Genomic DNA, 20,047 nt, shown 5'->3' with positions numbered 1-20,047 from the left:
AGACACTGAAGGGAAGATTGAAACGAATGAATCAAACAGGACTCTCGCCCTCTCTGAGCTTGAGGTTTAGTTGGAGAGAGGTTGGAACCCTCCATAAAGACAGCTGGCAGAGGGAGAGATGGCCTTGGCCCGTGGAGGATTTAAATGAGTAAGGAGGGCCAGCGGGAATGGAAGTGTGGAGGTGGGGACTGCATGGTCTGTTGGGAAGAAACAATGAAGAGGAGAGGCGTGTGGGAGAGTGGACAGAAAGTGGCCCTTGAATGCCAGAGTAAGAAAAGAGACTTTCCCCTTAAGGAGGATGAAGTTTTGAGCACCCCTCCGCCACCCCCCAGGCCTATGCCTGTTGCCCCAGCACCCGGAGATGTTAACTGACCCTGTGGAATGGTTGTTCAGCGCCTCCCCTCTCCTCGAGCCATTTTCTCCCTTTGATTGATCATCTTGGTGTATTTCTTTAAGGGTGAAAGTGGGTTACCCGGGCAGCTGGGTCCCCCTGGCAAACGAGGGATGGAAGGCGGAACGGGGCTTCCTGGGAACCAGGGGGAGCCTGGATCCAAAGGCCAGCCGGTGAGTGAGCCCCAGGGAACACACGTGTTCACACACACAGACCCAGAAGCCACCTTCCTGCTCTGTGGCGAGGGCAGACCAATACCCTCTGTGGGCATAGATACCATTCTGCCTCCCCTGCGCGCGGGCTTGGGGGTGGAAAAAAGCTGAGAAATGAGATATGAGCGGTCCCTTCAGAATGAGGAGAGGTGATTTCAACCGGAACTCTAAATAGCCTTCAACAGCCTTGTAGCTATTAGAGAAATTGCATCTGTAGTTTAAAAACTTCCCACAAAGGCTCAGATGACTTCACTGGTAAATTCTAGTGATTGTTTATGGAAGAAAAAAATACCAATTCTGCATAAACTCTTACAGAAAATTGAAGAGGAGGAGTATTTCCCAACACATTCTATGAGGTTAGCATTACCTTGATGTCAATGCCAGATGAGGACATTACAAGAAAAGAAAACTACAGACCAACATACCTCATAACTATAGATACAAAAATTGTCAATACAATTTTAGAAAAATGAATCTAAGAATACATTAAAAGGATTGTACATCAAGGTCAAGTGAGGTTTATCCCAGGAATGCAAGGATGGTGTAACATTTGAAAGTAAATCAATGTAATTCAGCATATTAGCAAGTGAAAAAAGAAAACCCAGTTAATCATCTCAGTAGGTGCAAGGAAAGTAATTGATAAAATCCAACTCCATTTCTGATAAAATTTCTCAACAAACTTGGTAGACCAAGGAACTCTCTCAACTTGATAAAGGGCATCCATGAAAAATCTATATTTAACATCATACTTAATAGTGAATGACTGGGACTTCCCTGGTGGTGTAGTGGATAAGACTCCACACTCCCAACGCAGGGGGCCCGGGTCTGATCCCTGGTCAGGGAACTAGATCCCACATGCATGCCGCAGCTAAGAGTTCACATGCTACAACTAAGGAGCCAGCATGCCTCAACTAAGGAGCTGGCAAGCTGCAACTAAGGAGCCTGCCGGCCACAACGAAGACCCGACCCAACCGAAAAAAAAAAAATAGTGAATGACTGAATTCTTTCTCCCAAAGAGCAGAAACAAGTCAAAGATATCTGTTCTCACTACTTCTATTCAACATTATATTGGCAGTTCTAGCCAATGCAGTAAAGCAAGAAAAATAAATAAAAGACATTCGTATCAAAAAGGAAGACATGAAACTGTTCATCTGTAGACAAAATGGTTGTCTACGTAGAAAACCCAATAGAATCTACAATAAAGCTACTAGAATAAGGGAGTTTTAGCAAGATAGCAGGACACCAGCTCAACATACTCAAATGACTTGTATGTGCTAGCAAGAAGCAATCAGAATTGGAAACCTAAAGAGCAATACTATTTACAATAGCATAAAAATATGAAATCCTTAGAGATACACATGACAATAGGTGTATAAGACATGTACACTGAAAAACTATAAAGCATTGTTGAGATAAATTGAGGAAGATCTAAATAAGTGGAGATATTTACTGTGTTTATTGGTCAAAAAACTCAATATTGTTAAGATGTCAATTTTCCTCATGTTGGTCTATAGATTCAACACAATCCCAATCAAAATCCCATCAGGTTTTTCTTGTAGAAAATAACAAGCTAATTCTAAAATTCATTTGGAAATGCAAAAGACCTAGAATAACCAAAACAACTTGGAAAAAGAGGAACAAAGTTGAAGGACTAACAGTAGTTGATTTCAAGACTTACAAAGCTACAGGAATCAAGAAGGTATGGTATTGCCATAAATATACTAACGGATCAAAGAAACAGAAAAAAGAGTCCAGAAATGTATTCATTCATATACAGACAACTGATCTTTGACATAGGTGCAAAAGTAATTCAGTGGATACAGAATAGTGCTTTCCAGCAATGGCTCCAGAACAATTCAGAACTTCATACTGTGTACAAAAATTAACTCAACATGGATCATACACCTAAAAATAAAACCAAAAGGGCTAAAACTTCTACAAGAAAGTGTAAAAGAAAATCTTTGAGACCTTGGGTTATAAAAAGATTTCTTAGAAATGACACCAAAAGCATGATGCATAAAAGAAAATCTGATAAATTGGACATCAATGAAATTTAAAACTTTTGCTTCTCAAAAGGACACTGTTAAGAGAATGAAAAGATAAGACACATAATAGGAGAACGTGCAAAGCATATGTCTCGTAAAGGATTTATAGCCAGAATATATAAAGAACTCTCAAAACTCAATAGTAAGAAAATAAGCAGCCCAGTTTTAAAAATTAGACAAAAGGTTTGAGTAGACACTTCAAAGAAGCTATACAGATGGCAAATAAGCACATGAAAAGATCAATATCATTAATCATTAGGCAAATGCTCATTATAACCACAGTGAGATGCTACTGCACACCTTTGAATTTGAATGGAGAAAATTTTTAAAGACTGATCATACTGATCCTTGGCAAGGACGTGGAGCAATGGGAAGTCTCGTACTCTGCTAATAGGAATGTAAAATTGTACGACCACTTCGGAAAACAGTTGAGCAGTTTCTTTAAAAGTTAAGCAACAGGGCTTCCCTGGTGGCGCAGTGGTTGAGAGTCCGCCTGCCGATGCCGGGGACACGGGTTCGTGCCCCGGTCCGGGAAGATCCCACATGCCGCGGAGTGGCTGGGCCCGTGAGCCATGGCTGCTGAGCCTGTGCGTCCGGAGCCTGTGCTCCGCAACGGGAGAGGCCACAGCAGTGAGAGGCCCACGTACCGCGGGAAAAAAAAAAGTTACGTAATATGGGCTTCCCTGGTGGTGCAGTGGTTGAGAATCCGCCTGCCAAGGCAGGGGACACGAGTTCGATCCCCTGGTCTGGGAAGATCCCACATGCCATGGAGCAACAAAACCCGTGCGCCACAACTACTGAACCTGTGCTCTAGAGCCCGTGAGCCACAACTACTGAGCCCGCGCTCCATGAAGCCACACGCCTAGAGCCCTTGCTCCACAACGAGGGAAGCCACTGCAGTGAGAAGCCCGCGCGCCGCAACGAAGAGTAGCCCCCGCTTGCTACAACTAGAGAAAGCCCGCGCACAGCAACGAAGACCCAACACAGCCAAAAATAAATTAAAAAAAAAAAAAAAGTTAAGCAACAACGAAGCATATAATGCAGGCCTCCGGACTTATAACCTTGTCTGAATCTAGCACACTCCACAACATCTGTGTGACTTTGAGCAGGTGCCTGCCCTCTCTGAGTCTTTATTTCCTGGTCTGATGTGGGAACACACATGCATGGTGGTGCATGCAAAGTGCCTGACACGTAGCAGGCCCTCAGTTTTTAGGGGTTACTTTGAGGGGCCCATTCCTCAGTAGAGCCTTTGGGATGGGTTGGGAAGTCTACAGGTCCTTCCACTGTCTTCCTTGAAGACCTGGGACAGGAGATCCTGAGTGTTCTAGAGCGTCCCCTGTGGAAGGCCTGAGCTGGCCTCCACTTCCCCATTTGACAGAGGGCACAGGCTCCTGCCCCGCTGGAGTCCAGGCTGACCTGGTGTCTGCTCTGTGAGCCATTCACACTCATCTGATCGCTTCGAGGTGGAGTGGCTGATATCCCTGCAAGAAGGCAGGCCCAGGGGTCCTGCATGACTGCCCAGGCACCCTTCTCATCCTGTTCTCCCCACAGGGTGACTCTGGTGAGATGGGATTCCCAGGAATGGCTGGCCTCTTCGGACCCAAGGTACAGATTCCCGTTCTACACTGTTTCTCTTGGGGTCCCATCCATCCACCTGCTTGTTCATTTATTCATTTATTCACTCAACAAATATTTCTTGAGCATTTGCAGGGTGGGCTGGAACACAGCCAGGGTCTAGCATGAACACCTGTGTCTCCCAGCACTCACATTCCAGCAGACCTGGGTTCTAAACCCAGCTCCACAATTCAACTGCTCTGTGCCTCAAACAAGTTACTCGGTCTCTCCAAGCCTCAGTTTTCTCATCTATAAAATGGGTATAATAACAGCAAAGGGTTGTTACAATTAAGACCAGAGACCCACACCATTTAGCACCGAGCCAGCTCTCTGGCACCTGCTGAATAATTGTGCACATTTGTTACTCTTCCTGGAGCCTCTCGGGTAAGGCGTCTCTTGACAAGGAGGGCAAAGGTTGGCCAGACCTCGGGTGGCGGAGCGCTGGAGCCCTTGCCCAGTGGCCGCCCAGACACAGCAGCCCTTCCTCTGCCTTCTGCAGGGCCCCCCAGGAGACATTGGCTTCAAAGGCATCCAGGGCCCTCGGGGGCCTCCTGGCTTGATGGTGAGTCGTCTCCCTGTCTATCCCAGCAGGGACAGTTATCCGAGGCCCAAGGCTGGCCAGCCATCAGCCGGGGGGCCGCCACTCCTCCTGTTCCTTCGGCATCGAGCCCCTCTGCCCACAATCTTCACTCCTGTTTCCATACCTTTGCTCATGCCATTCCTGCCAGCTGGGCTGCCGTCCTTTCCCCTTTCACTGCTCCCCCCGTCCACTGGTGGCCCCCCCACAAGGCACATAGGACGGGCTCAGGAGACGCATGGCCTGGCCCCCTTGAGGACGTCTCCCTTCCATCCCCTTGGGACACTCAGGCTGCCCTCTACCCTCCTGTCCCTGTGACTGTATTCCCCAGGCTGTGGGACAAGGACACACAAGCCTTTCTCTCTCCTTTAGGGGAAGGAAGGCATCATTGGGCCCCTAGGATTCCTGGGACCTTCAGGACGCCAGGTATGTGCAGGGGGCTGGCCAGGAACACCGCTGGGGCGAGACTGTCTCTGTGACCCAGGGACAGTCTGAGCCTCAGTTTCCCCATCTGGGACGTGGGGCTTCCCCTCTGAGCCCCCTCTCACTGGGCCATGGTTTATTGCAGGGTCCGAAGGGTGACAAAGGCAGGCGAGGGGACTTGGTGAGTGGATGGGCTGGGGACAGTATGGCAGGGAGTACGGCAGGGTTGGGCTGGGGCAGGGGGCGGGCATGGCTCAGCCTGGTCCTCTGACTCTTTCTCCCTGCTTCTGTCCCCCCTCTAGGGATTGCAAGGTCCGAGGGTGAGTGGGCTGCGGTATGAGGGCTGGGGGGACAGGGGAGTGGGAGGGACGGGCCCTCTGGTTTCCCCTGCCCATGACCAGGCGTGTCCTTGGGCACGTTTTTCCCTGTGGGCCTCAATCTGCACCTGGGCCACCATCGTGCCCGGGTCTCAGGTCTGCTGGAGAAGGCCCGGACTGGGTGGGGGGATGAGAGGCCTTTGACACATAGCAGGCCCTCAGTTCTCTCCTCTTCCTCCAGGGTCCTCCCGGTCCCAGAGGGCAGCCCGGCCCACCGGTAGGTAGCTGTGTGCCCGGTACCCCTTGAACTGCAGGGCAGCAGGTGGGATTCCTTTGAGTGAAACCCAAGGCTGTGCTGGCAGCCTTCACAGGACTGGCCCTGACTTCACAGGCCAGGCCAGGCCTCCAGGACAGTGTGGCACAGTCCTGGTAGGGCCAGGCAGAGACCAGCGTGGTGGGTTCTCTCATGCCCCGACAGCCCCCGGGACTGCAGCACCAGGTCCCCGTCAGATACAGACCCAGCCTCTTCTTTTGCAGGGTCCTCCAGGGAGCCCTATTCACTTTGTAAGTTGGAGAACATTCTCTGTTGCCTGCGTGGGGTAAGGCCTGGGGGGTGGTGTCGGGGGCAGGTGGCGGCAGTGGACCCCTCTCTGGCCAAGGTGGCCCTAAACTGCCCACGTCCTTTTGCCGTTCCATACTGGATCCTGGACCCTGAAGCGGCAGAAAGAGCCCCGGGCTGAGAGGCAGGGTACCCAGCTTTTAGTCAGAATGCACCCCTGACTATGAACCCAGGAAGACCTCCCACCGCTGGCTCCGGGGTCCCGTCGGTACACTGTACAGATCCGTTGACAACTCTTTAAGGTTCTGGTACCGATTCCAACCTGTGTGTGTGTTGGGAAGGGGGGGTTCCCCGCACCAACAAGCAATGTTGGGGACACACCAGCTGGGTGTCCTACAATTCAACTCAATCCTGACACTACTTGGAGTTAGCGTCAGATTCCACAGGTTGAGGGCTCAGTCCTACAAGATTGCTGCTGGCCCCCCCATCCCCCAATCCCCATGTCCCTCACCATCCCCCCCTCGCCGCCCCCCTTCAGATTTGCCAGTGGCAAATCCAGGTGTCACCTGTGCCTCTGGCCAACTGGCTGTAAACCAGAGGTTCCCACCATGCCCTCCTGGGGTTCCGTTAATTTGCTAGAGCGGCTCACAGAACTCATGGAAACACTTTACGTATTAGATTGTTGGTTTATTATAAAAGGCTGTCACTGAGGAGCAGCCAGATGGAAGCTGTGCATAGGGCAAGGCACGGGGAGGGGGCACGAGCTCCCCTGTTCTCCCCGAATCTCCGTGTGTTCACCAACCTGAAAGCCCACTGAACCCAGTCCTTTTAGGATTTTATGCAGGCTTCATTACACAGACATGATTGATTAAGTCATTGGCCACTGGTGATTGACTCGACCTCCAGCCCCCCCTCCCCTCCTTGGAGACTGTGGGCCGTAACTGCAAGTTCCAACCCTCTGATCACACGGTTGGTTCCACCAACCACAAGCCCCCATCCTTAGGTTACTTACTGAGCAGTCCAAAAGTCACCTCATTAATATAGCAAAAGAGACCCTATTCCAGGAGATTCCAGGGCTTTCAGGAGCTCTGTGCCAGGAACGGGATTGGAGACCAAATATATATTTCTTATTATAAATCATAATATCGCAGAGTCCTTCCAGCTCAGATTCTGAGTCCAGAGAGGGCCGGCGGGCAAGGTTGCAGGGGGGGCCCCTGTGTTCCTCCCTGGTGGGTACCCTGGCCTGTATGAAAGCATGGCCCCCTCCCAAGCCCTCTGACAATTCCGTCTCCATTTCACCACGGTGATGATTGACTGTTAGAAGCAGGCCCTGACAGCATCCGGGGAGCGGCCAAGGGGAAGGGCTGAATGGGGGAGGAGCCCTCGGGCCCTGAGCTCCTCGGAGCCCCTGTTCTTCTCCCCTCTCTGCTGCTCGCTGCCCATCCCTCTGCCTCGCCCATAAAAATGGAATGACAGCCCTGGCCTCTCCCTCTACACTTTTCCTTCTTCATTCAGTAAGGAAGCCAGCTAGGGGGAAGTGAAGAGATCTAAGAAAAACCTTCTCCCTCTGAAAAAATGGGAAATGAGAGGGTTTTGAGTTTTTTCGAATAATAACTAATATATTCAGTGCTTGTTACATGCCAGACAGCATTAGAAGTGCTTTTCACGTATTAACTCATTTATTCCTCTCAACAGTTCTGAGAGAGTTTTATTGTCATGCCCATTATCAGGATGAGACAACTGAGGCAAAGAGAGGTTAAGCAACTTGCCCAGATTGTGCAGTTAGTAAGTAGCAAGGCTGGGATTTGAACTGGAGAAGTCCCTCCAGAGTCCTCGCCCCAGACCCCAATCCTGTGCTTTACTCACTGTCAGATTCTCCCCCTCACTATTTTCATGGCAAGACCATGGCTATGTTTCTGGCAAGCCCAGTGCCAGGGATGGAGCTACAAGTGTACATGAGACAGTTACAGTGCAAGCCAAAGGGGAGACACGGGGACTGTAGAGAAAGGGGTCCACACCCAGCCTGGGGGCAGAAACGTCGGGAAAGAGTTCCCATGGCAGCTGGCATCTATAGGATGAGCGTAGGGCAGGGTTTCTCAGCTGCAGCGCCGTTGACATTTGGAACCAGATGATTCTCTGCTATGAGTGATTGTCCTGTGCGTGGTAGGATGTTCAGCAACATCCTCCACCCACTACACGCCAGTAGCATCCCCTCCTCCAGCTGTGACAGCCCCTGAAGTCTCGAGATATTGCCCAACGTCCACTGGGGGCAGCATCTCCCCTGGATGAGTACCACTGGGATAGTAAATGGAATGGTGGAGGGAGGGAAGAGGCAACGGGAGCAGCATGTGCAAAGGCCCAGTGGCTAGACAGAGCATGGTACTTAGGAACTTAGAAGTGCAATAGTGTGTCTGGTGCACGGAGCACATGTGGGAGAGAGAAGAGAGGCGGGGCCAGAGACCGCAGCACTCAGTCCAGGTCTTATAGCCATGCTGAGGAGTTTGGACTTAATCCTGAGGGTGTTGGAGCACTATGGAAGTGCCTGGAGGAAGGGAGCGGAAGAGCCTGTTTGCAAGGGGAAGAAGGACAGAGTTGCACCAAAGGCATGCTGTTGGCCACGATCCCGCCGGGGAAGCGGGGGTGGGAGGGCTCTCGCTCAGACCCTGGAGCACCCGCTTGGTGGGTGTGTGGAGACCAGGAGGTACACCCTGTCTTCTCCCCGCACAGCAACAAGATGACCTTGGGGCAGCTTTCCAGACGTGGATGGACACTAGTGGAGCACTGAGAGCAGAGGTACCACCAGGGGCCCTGCCCACATGGGGTCCCTTCCTGGGGGAAACGGAAGTGATGGCCCATGTGTGGTCAGTGCCCTCCACGTGGCCTGCACTGAGTGATTCATGGCCAGAGCAGGGGCCAGAAACAGGCCTGAGCCCTTTCTCTTTCCTCCAGAGCCCTTTCCTCCTGAGTCAGGAAGAGATGCTCAGCTGGGTCCAGAGCCCACAGCAGCTTCCGTGGTTCAGTCCCACAACCCGCCAGGAGCAGGAAGCTCGTTGTCAGTCCACAGGCTCTGCTAAGACCCTGGCCGGTGATCAAGTCAGCCCCAGGATATGAGGCTGAGCAGGGCCTCAGGTGTCCTCTAGTCAAGCCCTGTCAGGAGTGCCCTTTGCTTCCTTGCCTCCTTCCCGCGATGGGGAGCTCACTACCTCCCAGCTCAGACCTTCAGACATTTCCATTTGTGCCCTGATCAGCATGCTGGGGAGAGGTGATGCCGAGGTGACTCTCTCAGGGCTCGTGATCCAGGGGGAAGGACAGATGGAAAGGCCCGTTATCTTCCTTCCATTCTGGGGGTCAGTGTAAAGTCCTTCACCAACCCCTTCCCGAGGGATTTGGGACCGCTCCCTTGACTCCTCGCTCACGGGGACCTTGCTGTTCTGCACAGGAACCAGGCTGACCCTCTACTCCTCTCAAGCCTCCAGGCCCTCCTGGCAGATCTGCCCCCACCTGTCCCTGGTCCCCAGTCTCTTTATTTGTTCAGTGGAGGGAGACCCAAGTGTGCCCCCTGCTGGGAACTCAGATGTCTCCTCAGTAGCAAGAACTTGGGGCTGTGGAGGCTCGGACCTCCGGCCAGGCCAGGACCTCAAGAGGCCGATGGCCACCCTCTCTCCCCACGACAGGGTTACAGCCATCCGGACCGGCTGGTGCTGGACCAGGGAGGGGAGATCTTTAAAACCTTACACTACCTCAGCAGCCTCATCCAGAGCATTAAGACGCCCCTGGGCACCAAAGAGAACCCCGCCCGGGTCTGCCGGGACCTCATGGACTGTGAACAGAAGATGGTGGATGGTACGAGGGCCTGTGCGGTCTCCAGCGAGGGCTTCCTGCCCCAGGGGTGGGCAGGGCGGGGCAGGGGGTTCCGGGAGGAGCTGGGGGGATGGTGCATTAGAGCCTCCACTCCACTGGGCCAAGTTTCTGTCCTTGGGGAGGCAGTCATTTATTCACTCAACAGACAGTCACGGAGCCCCACGATGTGCCAAGTGCTTGTGCTTCCTGGGGTGTGGGGATATAGTGGGAAACACAGAGGAGTGGTCCCACCCTTCCAGAGCCCACAGATCCACAAGCTGTCCCATTTCCGTGCAATGGGACAAGAGCTGTGGCAGAAAAAGCCCCCAGGGCCAGGAGGGGACCCCATCATAGCTTCCCTGCAGAGCCAGGATTCCCCCTTTCTGTCCGCACCTCATCCAAGTCTCTTCTCTCTCTGTGAGCTGATGTGGTGCTGTGGAAGGACCACAGTTTTAGAGGCAGAGAGACCGGAGTTTGAAGGTCAGCCCTGCCTCTGACCAGCTCTGTGAGCTGGGCAAGCCACCCTTCTCTCCGCTGAGCAAGAAGGTGGACGAGTGGCCGGCTGTCCTACTCTTTCAGCTCTGGGGCCTCTGGCTCCCTTGGAAACCCAAAGGGGGAACCAAGTGTCGGCAGAAGTGCCTGGTTGATGGGGTAGAAGCCCTGACTCCCACCAAGCTCCAGGAGGATCCCTAGCCTTGGCGGCGAAACCATTCAATTAAACGATCCCTAAATCCCTTGGGCAAGTGACTCAGCCTCTCTCAGCCTCAGTTGTCCCCTCTGTAAAATGGACGCTACCCAAGAGCAACATAGGCAAGGGCTCCACCACGTGGCCCCTCCGGGGCCTCTGCCACCTGTGAGCTCTGCCCAGAGGGTTTCCTTCCATCTCTGTGGCTCATAGAATCCCCTTTCTGCTCACCCTCCCCGACTTCATGTCCAGCTGGGGCTCAGCGGGTCCCAGGGTGTGGGGTCCACCTGCAGAACCAAGCCCCGGGTTCCTCCCCACACATATATATGCCACCCCCATCCCCTGCTGCCTGCAGGTACCTACTGGGTGGATCCAAACCTTGGCTGTTCGTCCGACACCATCGAAGTCTCCTGCAACTTCACACATGGTGGACAGACGTGTCTCAAGCCCATCACAGTCTCCAAGGTACCCATCTGCTCACTAGCCCCCACTGGATGGCCCTCTCTACACGCCCCTGCCCCCTGCCCTGGACCACAGCCCACCCAGGTTTGGGACTGAGCCTTGACTATCTTGCTACATGGCCTTGAGGAAGTTATCTCCTCTTTCTGAATCCCAGTTCCTCATCTGTACACTGGGGATGAATTGTTCAAAATCCATGGTTTCCAAACCCTTCTGAGTTATGTGATGCCAATGGTTCTTTCTTCAAATAGAACGTTCTGCCTAATATCTAAAATGGCGGAGTTAGCCAAGCTGGCCTGGCTTGGACAGCCGTGACCATCAGCACAAAATAAATCAGTGCGATGCTCAGCTGGGATATGTGTTCCGGGGTTGTATACGCAAATACGTGACTCATGTTTGGTGCCCACTTACCATGTGCCAGTCTCCGGGCTGAGAATATTCTCTGTACCGTCACCCCCATTTCTATTAACGATAACCATAGAAAAACTAATTTGTGTGCAAATTAAGTCTAGTTTCAATAAATTTGATTATTTACATAAGTGCAGCAGGAAGAGTGACTGACAGCATAGGCTCCTTGCTGCTTTGCTGGAACCTTTCATAACGAGTCTCAGATTGAACTTTTAAAAGCCTCTCCAGGCCAGGAAGCGGAGCCAAGAACTTACCATCCTTTGCCTGGAATACTTATAGACTTGGGTGAATTCCTCTCTTCTTAAAGTCCTCAAAATATCCTGAGATTCCTGTACCTGCCAGGAAGTGACCTTCCTTACTCACCTGGTAAGGCTGCTGGGAACCCTGTAATCAAGGTAACAGACTGATTTTTCTAAGGGGCTTTATTGGCTCCATAAAGTCAACCTTAGTTCCTTAAGTGATCTGGTCATATCTGAGTCTCTTTATGTCTCTCTCAAATATGACATTCCATTCATAGCCCTGGGGATAACCAGTATTTCCAATTGTGTCCTGTTACAAGGAGAATAGATTCTCATTGAACTTATGCAAATAATTATACTGCCATGAGAATACTCACCAAGAGCTTCTGAATTCTAGAAGGATCAGGTGGGAGAAACAGCAATTGTTTCATCTTTGTTCACAAAGGTGTACTTCACCAAATGGCTGTAATGCATTGCTAGCTTAAGAGAAAAGTTTTCCTTAAATGTGGAAACAGAGATTAAAAGAACTGCCAGTGTTTCCAAAAAAGTCATAAAAAGTTATAATCATCCCCATCAGTTCGTTCAGTCCTATGTAATTGAGCCTCAATCTTGATCTTTTGTTAGTTTCATGAATCCAGTTTTTCCTTAGAGTTCTATAAATTCTTACCCATTCAATGGTATGATTTAAAAGTTATCAGAAACCTGTACTTGTCGGAGTCCTTTCCATGAATCTCCTTGAAGATGAAGCACTTTTGCAAAGGAGTAAAAAAATAATTATAAATGATAAAGGAGTAAAACAATAATTATAAATGATAAAAGACTGACAAAAGAATGACATTTTTAAATGCCTATGGTTAAAGATCTGATGGGAGTTCATTATGATGCAGTTGACAAGGAAATTTGGTTATTTCTGTGACACACAATATTTTAGGATGATAGCTGAGTTATAAATGGATAACATAACATATCAGACTTTTAGGAATTTCATATTATTTCTGGAACACCATATTAATAACATATACCCATTCAAGGATATCCATAAAGAGAAGGTGTATTTCTTATTTGACAATGTTTCCCATGTGATTTAATATATCAAATAAGCCTAATTAGTTTAATGTTTCTCTTTTTATAAGGAAAAGAGATGGATCTTTTGAGATGTTCCAACGATCCTCTGGAAAACCCCAGTTACTTCCGAGTCAAAAAGTCTTCATTTAGAACTTGATTTTGGGAAGTCTGTCAAAAATATCAAAGGTTTTGGACACTTGACTAAATAGAATCACAGATCATTATGAAAAAGTGCTTAATTATCTACTTAGCCAAAGTGACAAAAGATTTTAAAAGCAAATACAGATGGTTACATCGTTGTGAGAAAACTTAGCTCTTTTGACATTGAGAAGACTGTGTCTTCTAGGTAACTAAAGACCTCATTAAGGCAACATGAAGCACAGGAAGTTATTTTGATAAAACACAAAATCTTTGCTTTCTAGCCAGATTACTTAAAAGGTAAAGAAAAACTTTTCATAATCTCTTAACAGGAGCAGACCAGTGCTCCAAGAAAACTTTGTCCTTATAGCAGATGAAGAAAATTACATAAGCACATTATTGATATTAAAGCCTTATTTTAAAAAAAAAAAAAACTCTAATAGTAGCAGTCCAATTTTAGCCAACTTGACCACACTAGGTAAAATTCTTTTTCTCTGTCCTGACAATATGCTTAAACTACCTCCAAAATCTTCATTAGACAGTAGACAAAGTCAGCCATCATCCCAAGCTAATTTTCTTTTGTAATAGAGATAACATGGATTTATTTGACTAGTAAACCCTGTAAAGTTATTTATCTGCAGTATATTTAATGCTGATAACTATAAAGACATACCTATTTTAATTAAAACAAACTTAGACTGGCTTTTATTTACCAAAGTTTATCCCAGATCATGTGAACTTGAAAAACATTTGGATTAGTTTCTATATTTCTGAGTTTTAGGAATACCTAATTCATAAGTGCTTTTTTTTTTTTTTTGCGGTACGCGGGCCTCTCACTGCTGTGGCCTCTCCCGTTGCGGAGCACAGGCTCCGGACGCGCAGGCCCAGCGGCCATGGCTCACGGGCCCAGCCGCTCCGCGGCATGTGGGATCTTCCCGGACCGGGGCTCGAACCCGTGTCCCCTGCATCGGCAGGCAGACTCTCAACCACTGCGCCACCAGGGAAACCCATAAGTGCTTATTTTTAAACCGGTTAAACGGAGCTCTTTTACAAATTAATTTTGGCAATACCATTCAGAGGTAGAGAGAAAGAAAAAAATCACATATACATCCAGAGACTTACATAAACACACAGAGACACTGAGATGCTATAGCTTCCACTCCAAAATTTTAGCCATGAATCAGGTACAACAATATAAAACTTACTAGTCTGTAAATAACGTTTGACTCCAAATTGTGTCTGACAGGCAGAACAAAGTTACCTGCTCCAGTGGCTAATGCTTTTTACTAGTATTTGTGGAGATGACTTTTAAGATGTGTATTTGTTCTTGACAAGTAATATTAAGGAGGCTGTGGACTAGCTTTTGAGTAAGAGAGCTTTTATAGCAGTTTGTATTTTAAGAGGCCTCTTCCCCCTCATTTTTTTTCTTCAGCCTCAGGCAATTGTGGGTAGAGTTTTAGTTACCTCCTGGGGTGTTTCCATTTCAAAGATTTAATCTTCAAGGGACAGAGAAAAAAATGTAAATTTTCTTCCAGGAGTTTCAGTGCCTTTTGTATGGTTTTGGCAGTTCCAATAAAATGTTGTAGTACCACCCTATAATCAGGGGAGTGTGCTCTAAAAATAATTCTCTGCCCATCAACAGGACTAGCATCTTGGCAGTCATGGTAACAAAATAATAATAATAATAATTCTTTGGGTCAAATGGGGCCTCTTCAGAGTTGCAAATGAAGAGGGGTCATTTAGATCGCCACGACCATGGAAATGGTAAACCCACTGGACCGTGCCAATTTTGCGCAGCAGGAGATGGGCCTCATCTTAATGTTTTCCATTCACTGTGAGCCTTAGCAGTGATCACTGGGATAGAAGGATGCAACCATGCCAGGAGTAAACATCCAAAAAGAGTAAGGGCCCTGGTAGAATACCAGTGGCTCTAGGGGCCTTTGCCTTCCCTGATCCCTCTTCCTCATCCTAGATGCCTGGATGACCCCGTCAACTTTTCCCTTGGCAGCAGGGACGCCTTATAAGGTGTGTTTCTTAGTTCTGCCGAGGCGAAAGCCGAGGGGGCTGAGGAAACAAGCGTATCGCCCGGATGGATCTTTAAGAAAACTATGGATTTTAGGGTCTTCAGAGGTATTGGCCAGTCGTTGAATTTTGGCAGCCTTGAGTAACGATTGAGAGCCTGTAACACACAAACAAACAAAAATACCAAAATAGCCAGTTAGTTCCCCTCTCTCCTTCCTGCTACATAAAATATTTAAGAAAAATTTGAATTTCAGTTCAAGTATAGTTTTTTATCTCAGTTTCTACTTCCCGATTTTCTCCTGTTATCTTAAACTGACGTGTTGTTACTGGAAAATTTTGGATGGCATCACTGTGAACCGTGTTCATAGCTCGCTGCTTTCCTTCCCAGGGTGTTCCAAGAGACCTCTCTGGGACTGAGGTCTGCTTCCACGAGCATGATACGCACGGGGTCTTTGGGGAAAGCCCTTAGGCCTCTAGTGTCATACCAGAGCCTAGGCATGTTGGTATATCCCCAGGATGCTTCCATGGGGTTTTGCGTTTATCAAGGAGCTGGTGCACCTCCTCAGGGTTCTTAGGAGGTGCTGGCATCAGATTTTTAGGCCATTTATATTTGCCCAATAATTTTTTTTACATCTTTTTTGGAGTATAATTGCTTTACAATGGTGTGTTAGTTTCTGCTGTATAGCAAAGCGAATCAGCTATACATATACATATATCCCCATATCTCCTCCCTCGTGTGTCACCCTCCCACCCTCCCTATCCCACCCCTCTAGGTGGTCACTGCCCATTAATTTTTTTAGGAACATCACACCAGGGATGGGACCCATAATATCCCATTGGGTCAGGGATGAAGAATGACAGTAATGAGTGACGTTTTGACACAGAAACCATAGATCTCTTGTGTCTTCCTTCTGGAGGTCCACTGGTTTCCAGTTGCAAGGCTGTTTCACTCTTCTGGATTACGACATGTGGTCCAGGCACAACCACCAACTCAGTGGTCCTAGGTGGAGGTCTCCTACCCTCACCTACAGGAATGTTTCCCTCCTGCCTTCAGCCGAGAGCCTTTCCTTGGGCAGTGACTTAACCTTGTGCTCCAGTCCACTTTCCTTAACTCTCCCCTTGAGTCATGGAGGACCCTTAATTAATCACATTATAGTCAAGTAAGGCCTTTATAATGAATGGTCTCAGTGGCTAGTCAGAGCCTATGGCCCTGATCACACTGCTCTGGGGGGACCATTGGATTCTCATGGCAGCCATGACTTTTTGGATTGGATACCATCGCAATATGCAAAAGCACTTAGCAGTGAGACAGACCCCCAGCAAGCAGTGCTCCTTCCACAGATGGTGATACCCACCTGAGTTAGGTGGTTAGTAAGCAAGTTGCAGGTAAAGCGCATCCCATCCATTGATTGCAAGGCCGGTCGTGCAGTCCTGCCAACTACACCAATCGTTGTGTGCTGGTCTCGGCCTATAAATAACCAGTGCTGTGGCTGGACCAGCCCTCGCAGTTCTTATTACGATTGCAAGATGCCTTTCAGCAATAACCACCAGGAAACTTTGCAAAACTAAAGTTTTATTATTTACAGGACCTGGAAATTGCACAGCCCACCTGGGGCCACACTACAGGGTCATGGAGAGAGAGAGAGAGAGCGCGTGCGTGGGCCTGGGGTTCTGCTTTTATTGGGGTGGGGGGGTGTTAGGGTTTTGCAGGCTCATTCTTTAGTGGTGAATTTAAAATATAAGGGCCAGAATTTAAAGCATGGGGAGAGAAAAAACAAGTAGCCCAAACGGTCAGTTATTGAAATCAATCCAGAGCTTTAAAACAAAGGCGCCTCAGTGCCTGGAGGTGGCCTGACTCTTTATCTGGTCCTGTGGCTGGCAAGGTATTTATTTGAGATAGTCTGTCTTTGAAGTGGATGCCTCTTTGAATGGATGCCTCAGCAATCAAAGCTTAAGTCAGGCACTTGCACCAGAAAAAAAGAGAAAACCCAACTGTCAGGACTTACCCTACAGCCACTTAAGCCCGAAACCCTGTCCTGTTGTTTGTTGTCAGGTCTGCCCTTTCCAGCTGCCTCACCCTACCCCGCCTGCAGCTTGGGACTTAGAAACGTGGGGAAAGCACTTCTCATTTCCACTGCCCACTAAGAGCCTCTCACTCTTGGGCAAGATCCTCTTCCTCTGTGAGCCTCGTTATCCCAGCTCAGCTCCAGAGACCCCTCCCATACCGTGCATCAGGACCCTCGCATTTCTGGCTGGAATCAGGCAGACCTCAGTTCTTTCCCTTCCTTGTTACTCCTTGGCTGTGGGACTGGCTCACACAGACCTCAGTTTTTCTGTCTTGTGAGTGAGTACAGCTCTGGGAGCATGGCTGGGAATTGCTTACCAGGAAAGGGCTTAGCCCTGGACCTTCCAGAGGAAGGTAAGGAATTTTGAGAGCTGTGGGCAGCCCAGCCCGACCCTGCCTCACTGCCGCATCTCCTCCACAGGTGGAGTTTGCCATTAGCCGGGTCCAGATGAATTTCCTGCACCTGCTAAGCTCTGAGGTGACACAGCAAATCACCATCCACTGCCTTAACATGACCGTGTGGCAGGAGGGCACCAGGCAGAGACCAGCTAGGCAGGCTGTGCGCTTCCGGGCCTGGAACGGGCAGATCTTTGAAGCCGGGGGTCAGTTCAGGCCGGAAGTGTCAATGGATGGCTGCAAGGTAAGTCTTGGGGCCCCTTACAGGCCCCTCATGCATAGACAGGTAGGAAAACGTGTTCTTATATAGTAACAATTTTGTACTATAGTATATTAGTGTGATACATATAATGTTTACCTTTGAGTTTTATAAAATTGCTTTTATTCACTTTTCTCCCTGGGCAACTTCTGAGGGAAGGTCTGGGCTGGTAAAAATTCTACCAGCCGGTAGATGCTCTGCTTACTTCCAAGGCTGCTTATAGAAGGGTGTATCTGTACTCTTCTCTCTGCCCCTGCCCTGCCAGGCTAATTTCTTCTCTTAACATTCTGGTTGTCTTCAGAGGCCTAAAACAGGGTGGGTTGTAGGGGAAGAGGGAGACAGAAAGTCATCCAAAACACCAGTTTCACAAAATTAGACAAAACCAGTAATGCACAGTGTTACTGAGGCTGAGGGGAAACCAACACTCTCACACAAAGCTATTTGGAAAAATTAAAACTAAATGGGTAGAGGCTTTCGGAACAGCAGCTACATGTGTATTTCCAATATATATCCAAAGCCTTACAAATGTACCTATCCTTTGATCCCGCAAATCTTACTTCTAGAATTTGTTCTAGGGAAATAATTAAGAATGTGCACAAAAGTTTAGCTACAGTGATACTCATGACCGCTTTTCTTTTAAGAATCAAAATGGCGGAAGCAATCTAAATGGACACATACAGGTCACTGAAACAGTGAACTGCCACGTGGACATTAAAAATTGTGAAGAAAGATGAGGGAGAAACGCACTTGATATATTATGAGAACTATGACGGATATACATGTCCCCGTTTCCCTCTACCCGCAGGTCCAGGATGGCCGCTGGCATCAGACACTCTTCACCTTCCGGACCCAGGACCCCCAGCAGCTGCCCATTGTCAGCGTGGACAACCTCCCTCCTGCCTCATCAGGGAAGCAGTACCGCCTCGAAGTTGGACCTGCGTGCTTCCTCTGACCTCTGACCTCCTGACTCCTCTCGGCCTCGAGGGGGAGGGAAGAGGAGGGTACCTAGGGGCAGGTGGGCCCCTAGGAGAGGCAGCTCACCTGCCCAAGGATCCTTGAGCAGACCCCAGCTGTTGTCTGCCCAGTAGAAGAGGCTGAGGGGTAGCAGGGCACGGGGTATCCTTGGGAACGACTCATCCCAGCTCAGCCCCAAAGACCAACCAAAGAGCCAGACAGAGCAAGTCGGGCCCGCAACCCGCCTGAGCCCCGTGGCCTGTCTCCCAGCTCTGCGGCCACCCCCTTCCCTGCTCAGCTTCCTTCCCAAAGAGCCCCACGTTCCAGCCAGCTTGAGGGAAGGGGGCATCTCGTCAGCTGGCCCCTGCCAGGGAGCTTTGATGTGCAATATTAGAGAGGAGACATGAAAAAAGGAGAAAAGGAAAGAAAGAAGTATATATATTTTATTTAAACAAACGCAAAGAAGGTGCGTTACTATTTTTTTTTCACCTGGGAAAGAGGTGAGAAGGTGAGAGAGAGCAGCCAGGGGGTGGGAAGTGATGGATGCCGAGAGGGAGAGGTGAGATCCTCGGGGCTGGGGGTGCCCACGTCTGCTACCTCCCACTGTGAAATCGCTGGTGCTCACAATTTTCTCGTAGTGTATGTGATTTTTTTAAGGAAAAAAAAAAACCTATTTAAGATTCTGAAGGTGCTACCAGTTTTGCCACAGACTTTGAAGAAACATTTGGATGTGGGGTATCATCCACGTTTTTCTCTCTCCTCCAAATGACAAAGTTTGGGGAATTCTTAAAATTTTCCTAGCATCACCCTTGTGCTCATTGCATAATCTGTTAAGGAGGGCGGGGGGAAGAAGGCAAAAGGAAAAAAAAAACAAAAAGCAAAGCATAAAAACAAAAAGAAAAACAACCAGAAACAGAAGTAGAAAAGATTTACCTTTTAACTTATGGACTTTGAAATGCTTGTCCTCTTAAGGCAGGGGGAGGCCTGAGGATGAAGGATTTTAGTTTGGCCTTTCTTGGTCCTGGAGGGACGTTAGGCTTGTCTTGGAGGGTATGATCTAGACTGGAGAGTCCTGACCTTGCAGATTTGACCTTGAAGAAACCAATTAGGAGAACGGCACTGGGTCAGGGCTGGCCTTGGAGGTGGCATGTAAATATGGACCCATCTCATGATGAAGCCACAGACCATCCCCTAAGGTCCTCCCTTCCTGGAGCTTGTCCTTCCAAGATGCAGTCGTCACTCTTGCTTTTTCATCGTCATTCAGTTCTGTAGAAACCCAGCGCCATTAGCTCCAAGTATAAATGTGGGCTGAGGAGAAAGGCTTATTACGGGAATCTCCGGGTTCAGCGTGGCAGGGCTCTTCAGGGCAATCTGAACTG

The 20,047-nt window shown here is 48.9% G+C and overlaps 1 protein-coding gene across 1 annotated transcript in view; it reads left to right on the top strand.

Annotated features, from left to right (window-relative positions):
• The window catches only part of COL27A1 (collagen type XXVII alpha 1 chain), a gene marked incomplete at its 5' end in the record, with an annotated part of 141,871 nt that extends 123,046 nt beyond the window's left edge, over positions 1 to 18,825 (top strand). Inside the window, 13 exons of the mRNA XM_082842389.1 lie at positions 457 to 564; positions 4,200 to 4,253; positions 4,762 to 4,824; positions 5,212 to 5,265; positions 5,408 to 5,443; positions 5,565 to 5,582; positions 5,821 to 5,856; positions 6,117 to 6,143; positions 8,866 to 8,931; positions 9,813 to 9,981; positions 11,019 to 11,128; positions 17,481 to 17,699; positions 18,520 to 18,825. Of these exons, the coding sequence (XP_082698515.1) occupies positions 457 to 564; positions 4,200 to 4,253; positions 4,762 to 4,824; positions 5,212 to 5,265; positions 5,408 to 5,443; positions 5,565 to 5,582; positions 5,821 to 5,856; positions 6,117 to 6,143; positions 8,866 to 8,931; positions 9,813 to 9,981; positions 11,019 to 11,128; positions 17,481 to 17,699; positions 18,520 to 18,666 (1,107 nt within the window). The 3' untranslated portion in view covers positions 18,667 to 18,825. The remainder of the gene's footprint in view (positions 1 to 456; positions 565 to 4,199; positions 4,254 to 4,761; positions 4,825 to 5,211; positions 5,266 to 5,407; positions 5,444 to 5,564; positions 5,583 to 5,820; positions 5,857 to 6,116; positions 6,144 to 8,865; positions 8,932 to 9,812; positions 9,982 to 11,018; positions 11,129 to 17,480; positions 17,700 to 18,519) is intronic.
• Positions 18,826 to 20,047: the final 1,222 nt, after the last annotated feature.

The sequence above is a fragment of the Leucopleurus acutus genome, assembly GCF_964270905.1.
Source record: "Leucopleurus acutus genome assembly, chromosome: 7".
Lineage (NCBI taxonomy): Eukaryota > Metazoa > Chordata > Mammalia > Artiodactyla > Delphinidae > Leucopleurus > Leucopleurus acutus.
This window is presented reverse-complemented; position numbering and strand designations above follow the sequence as displayed.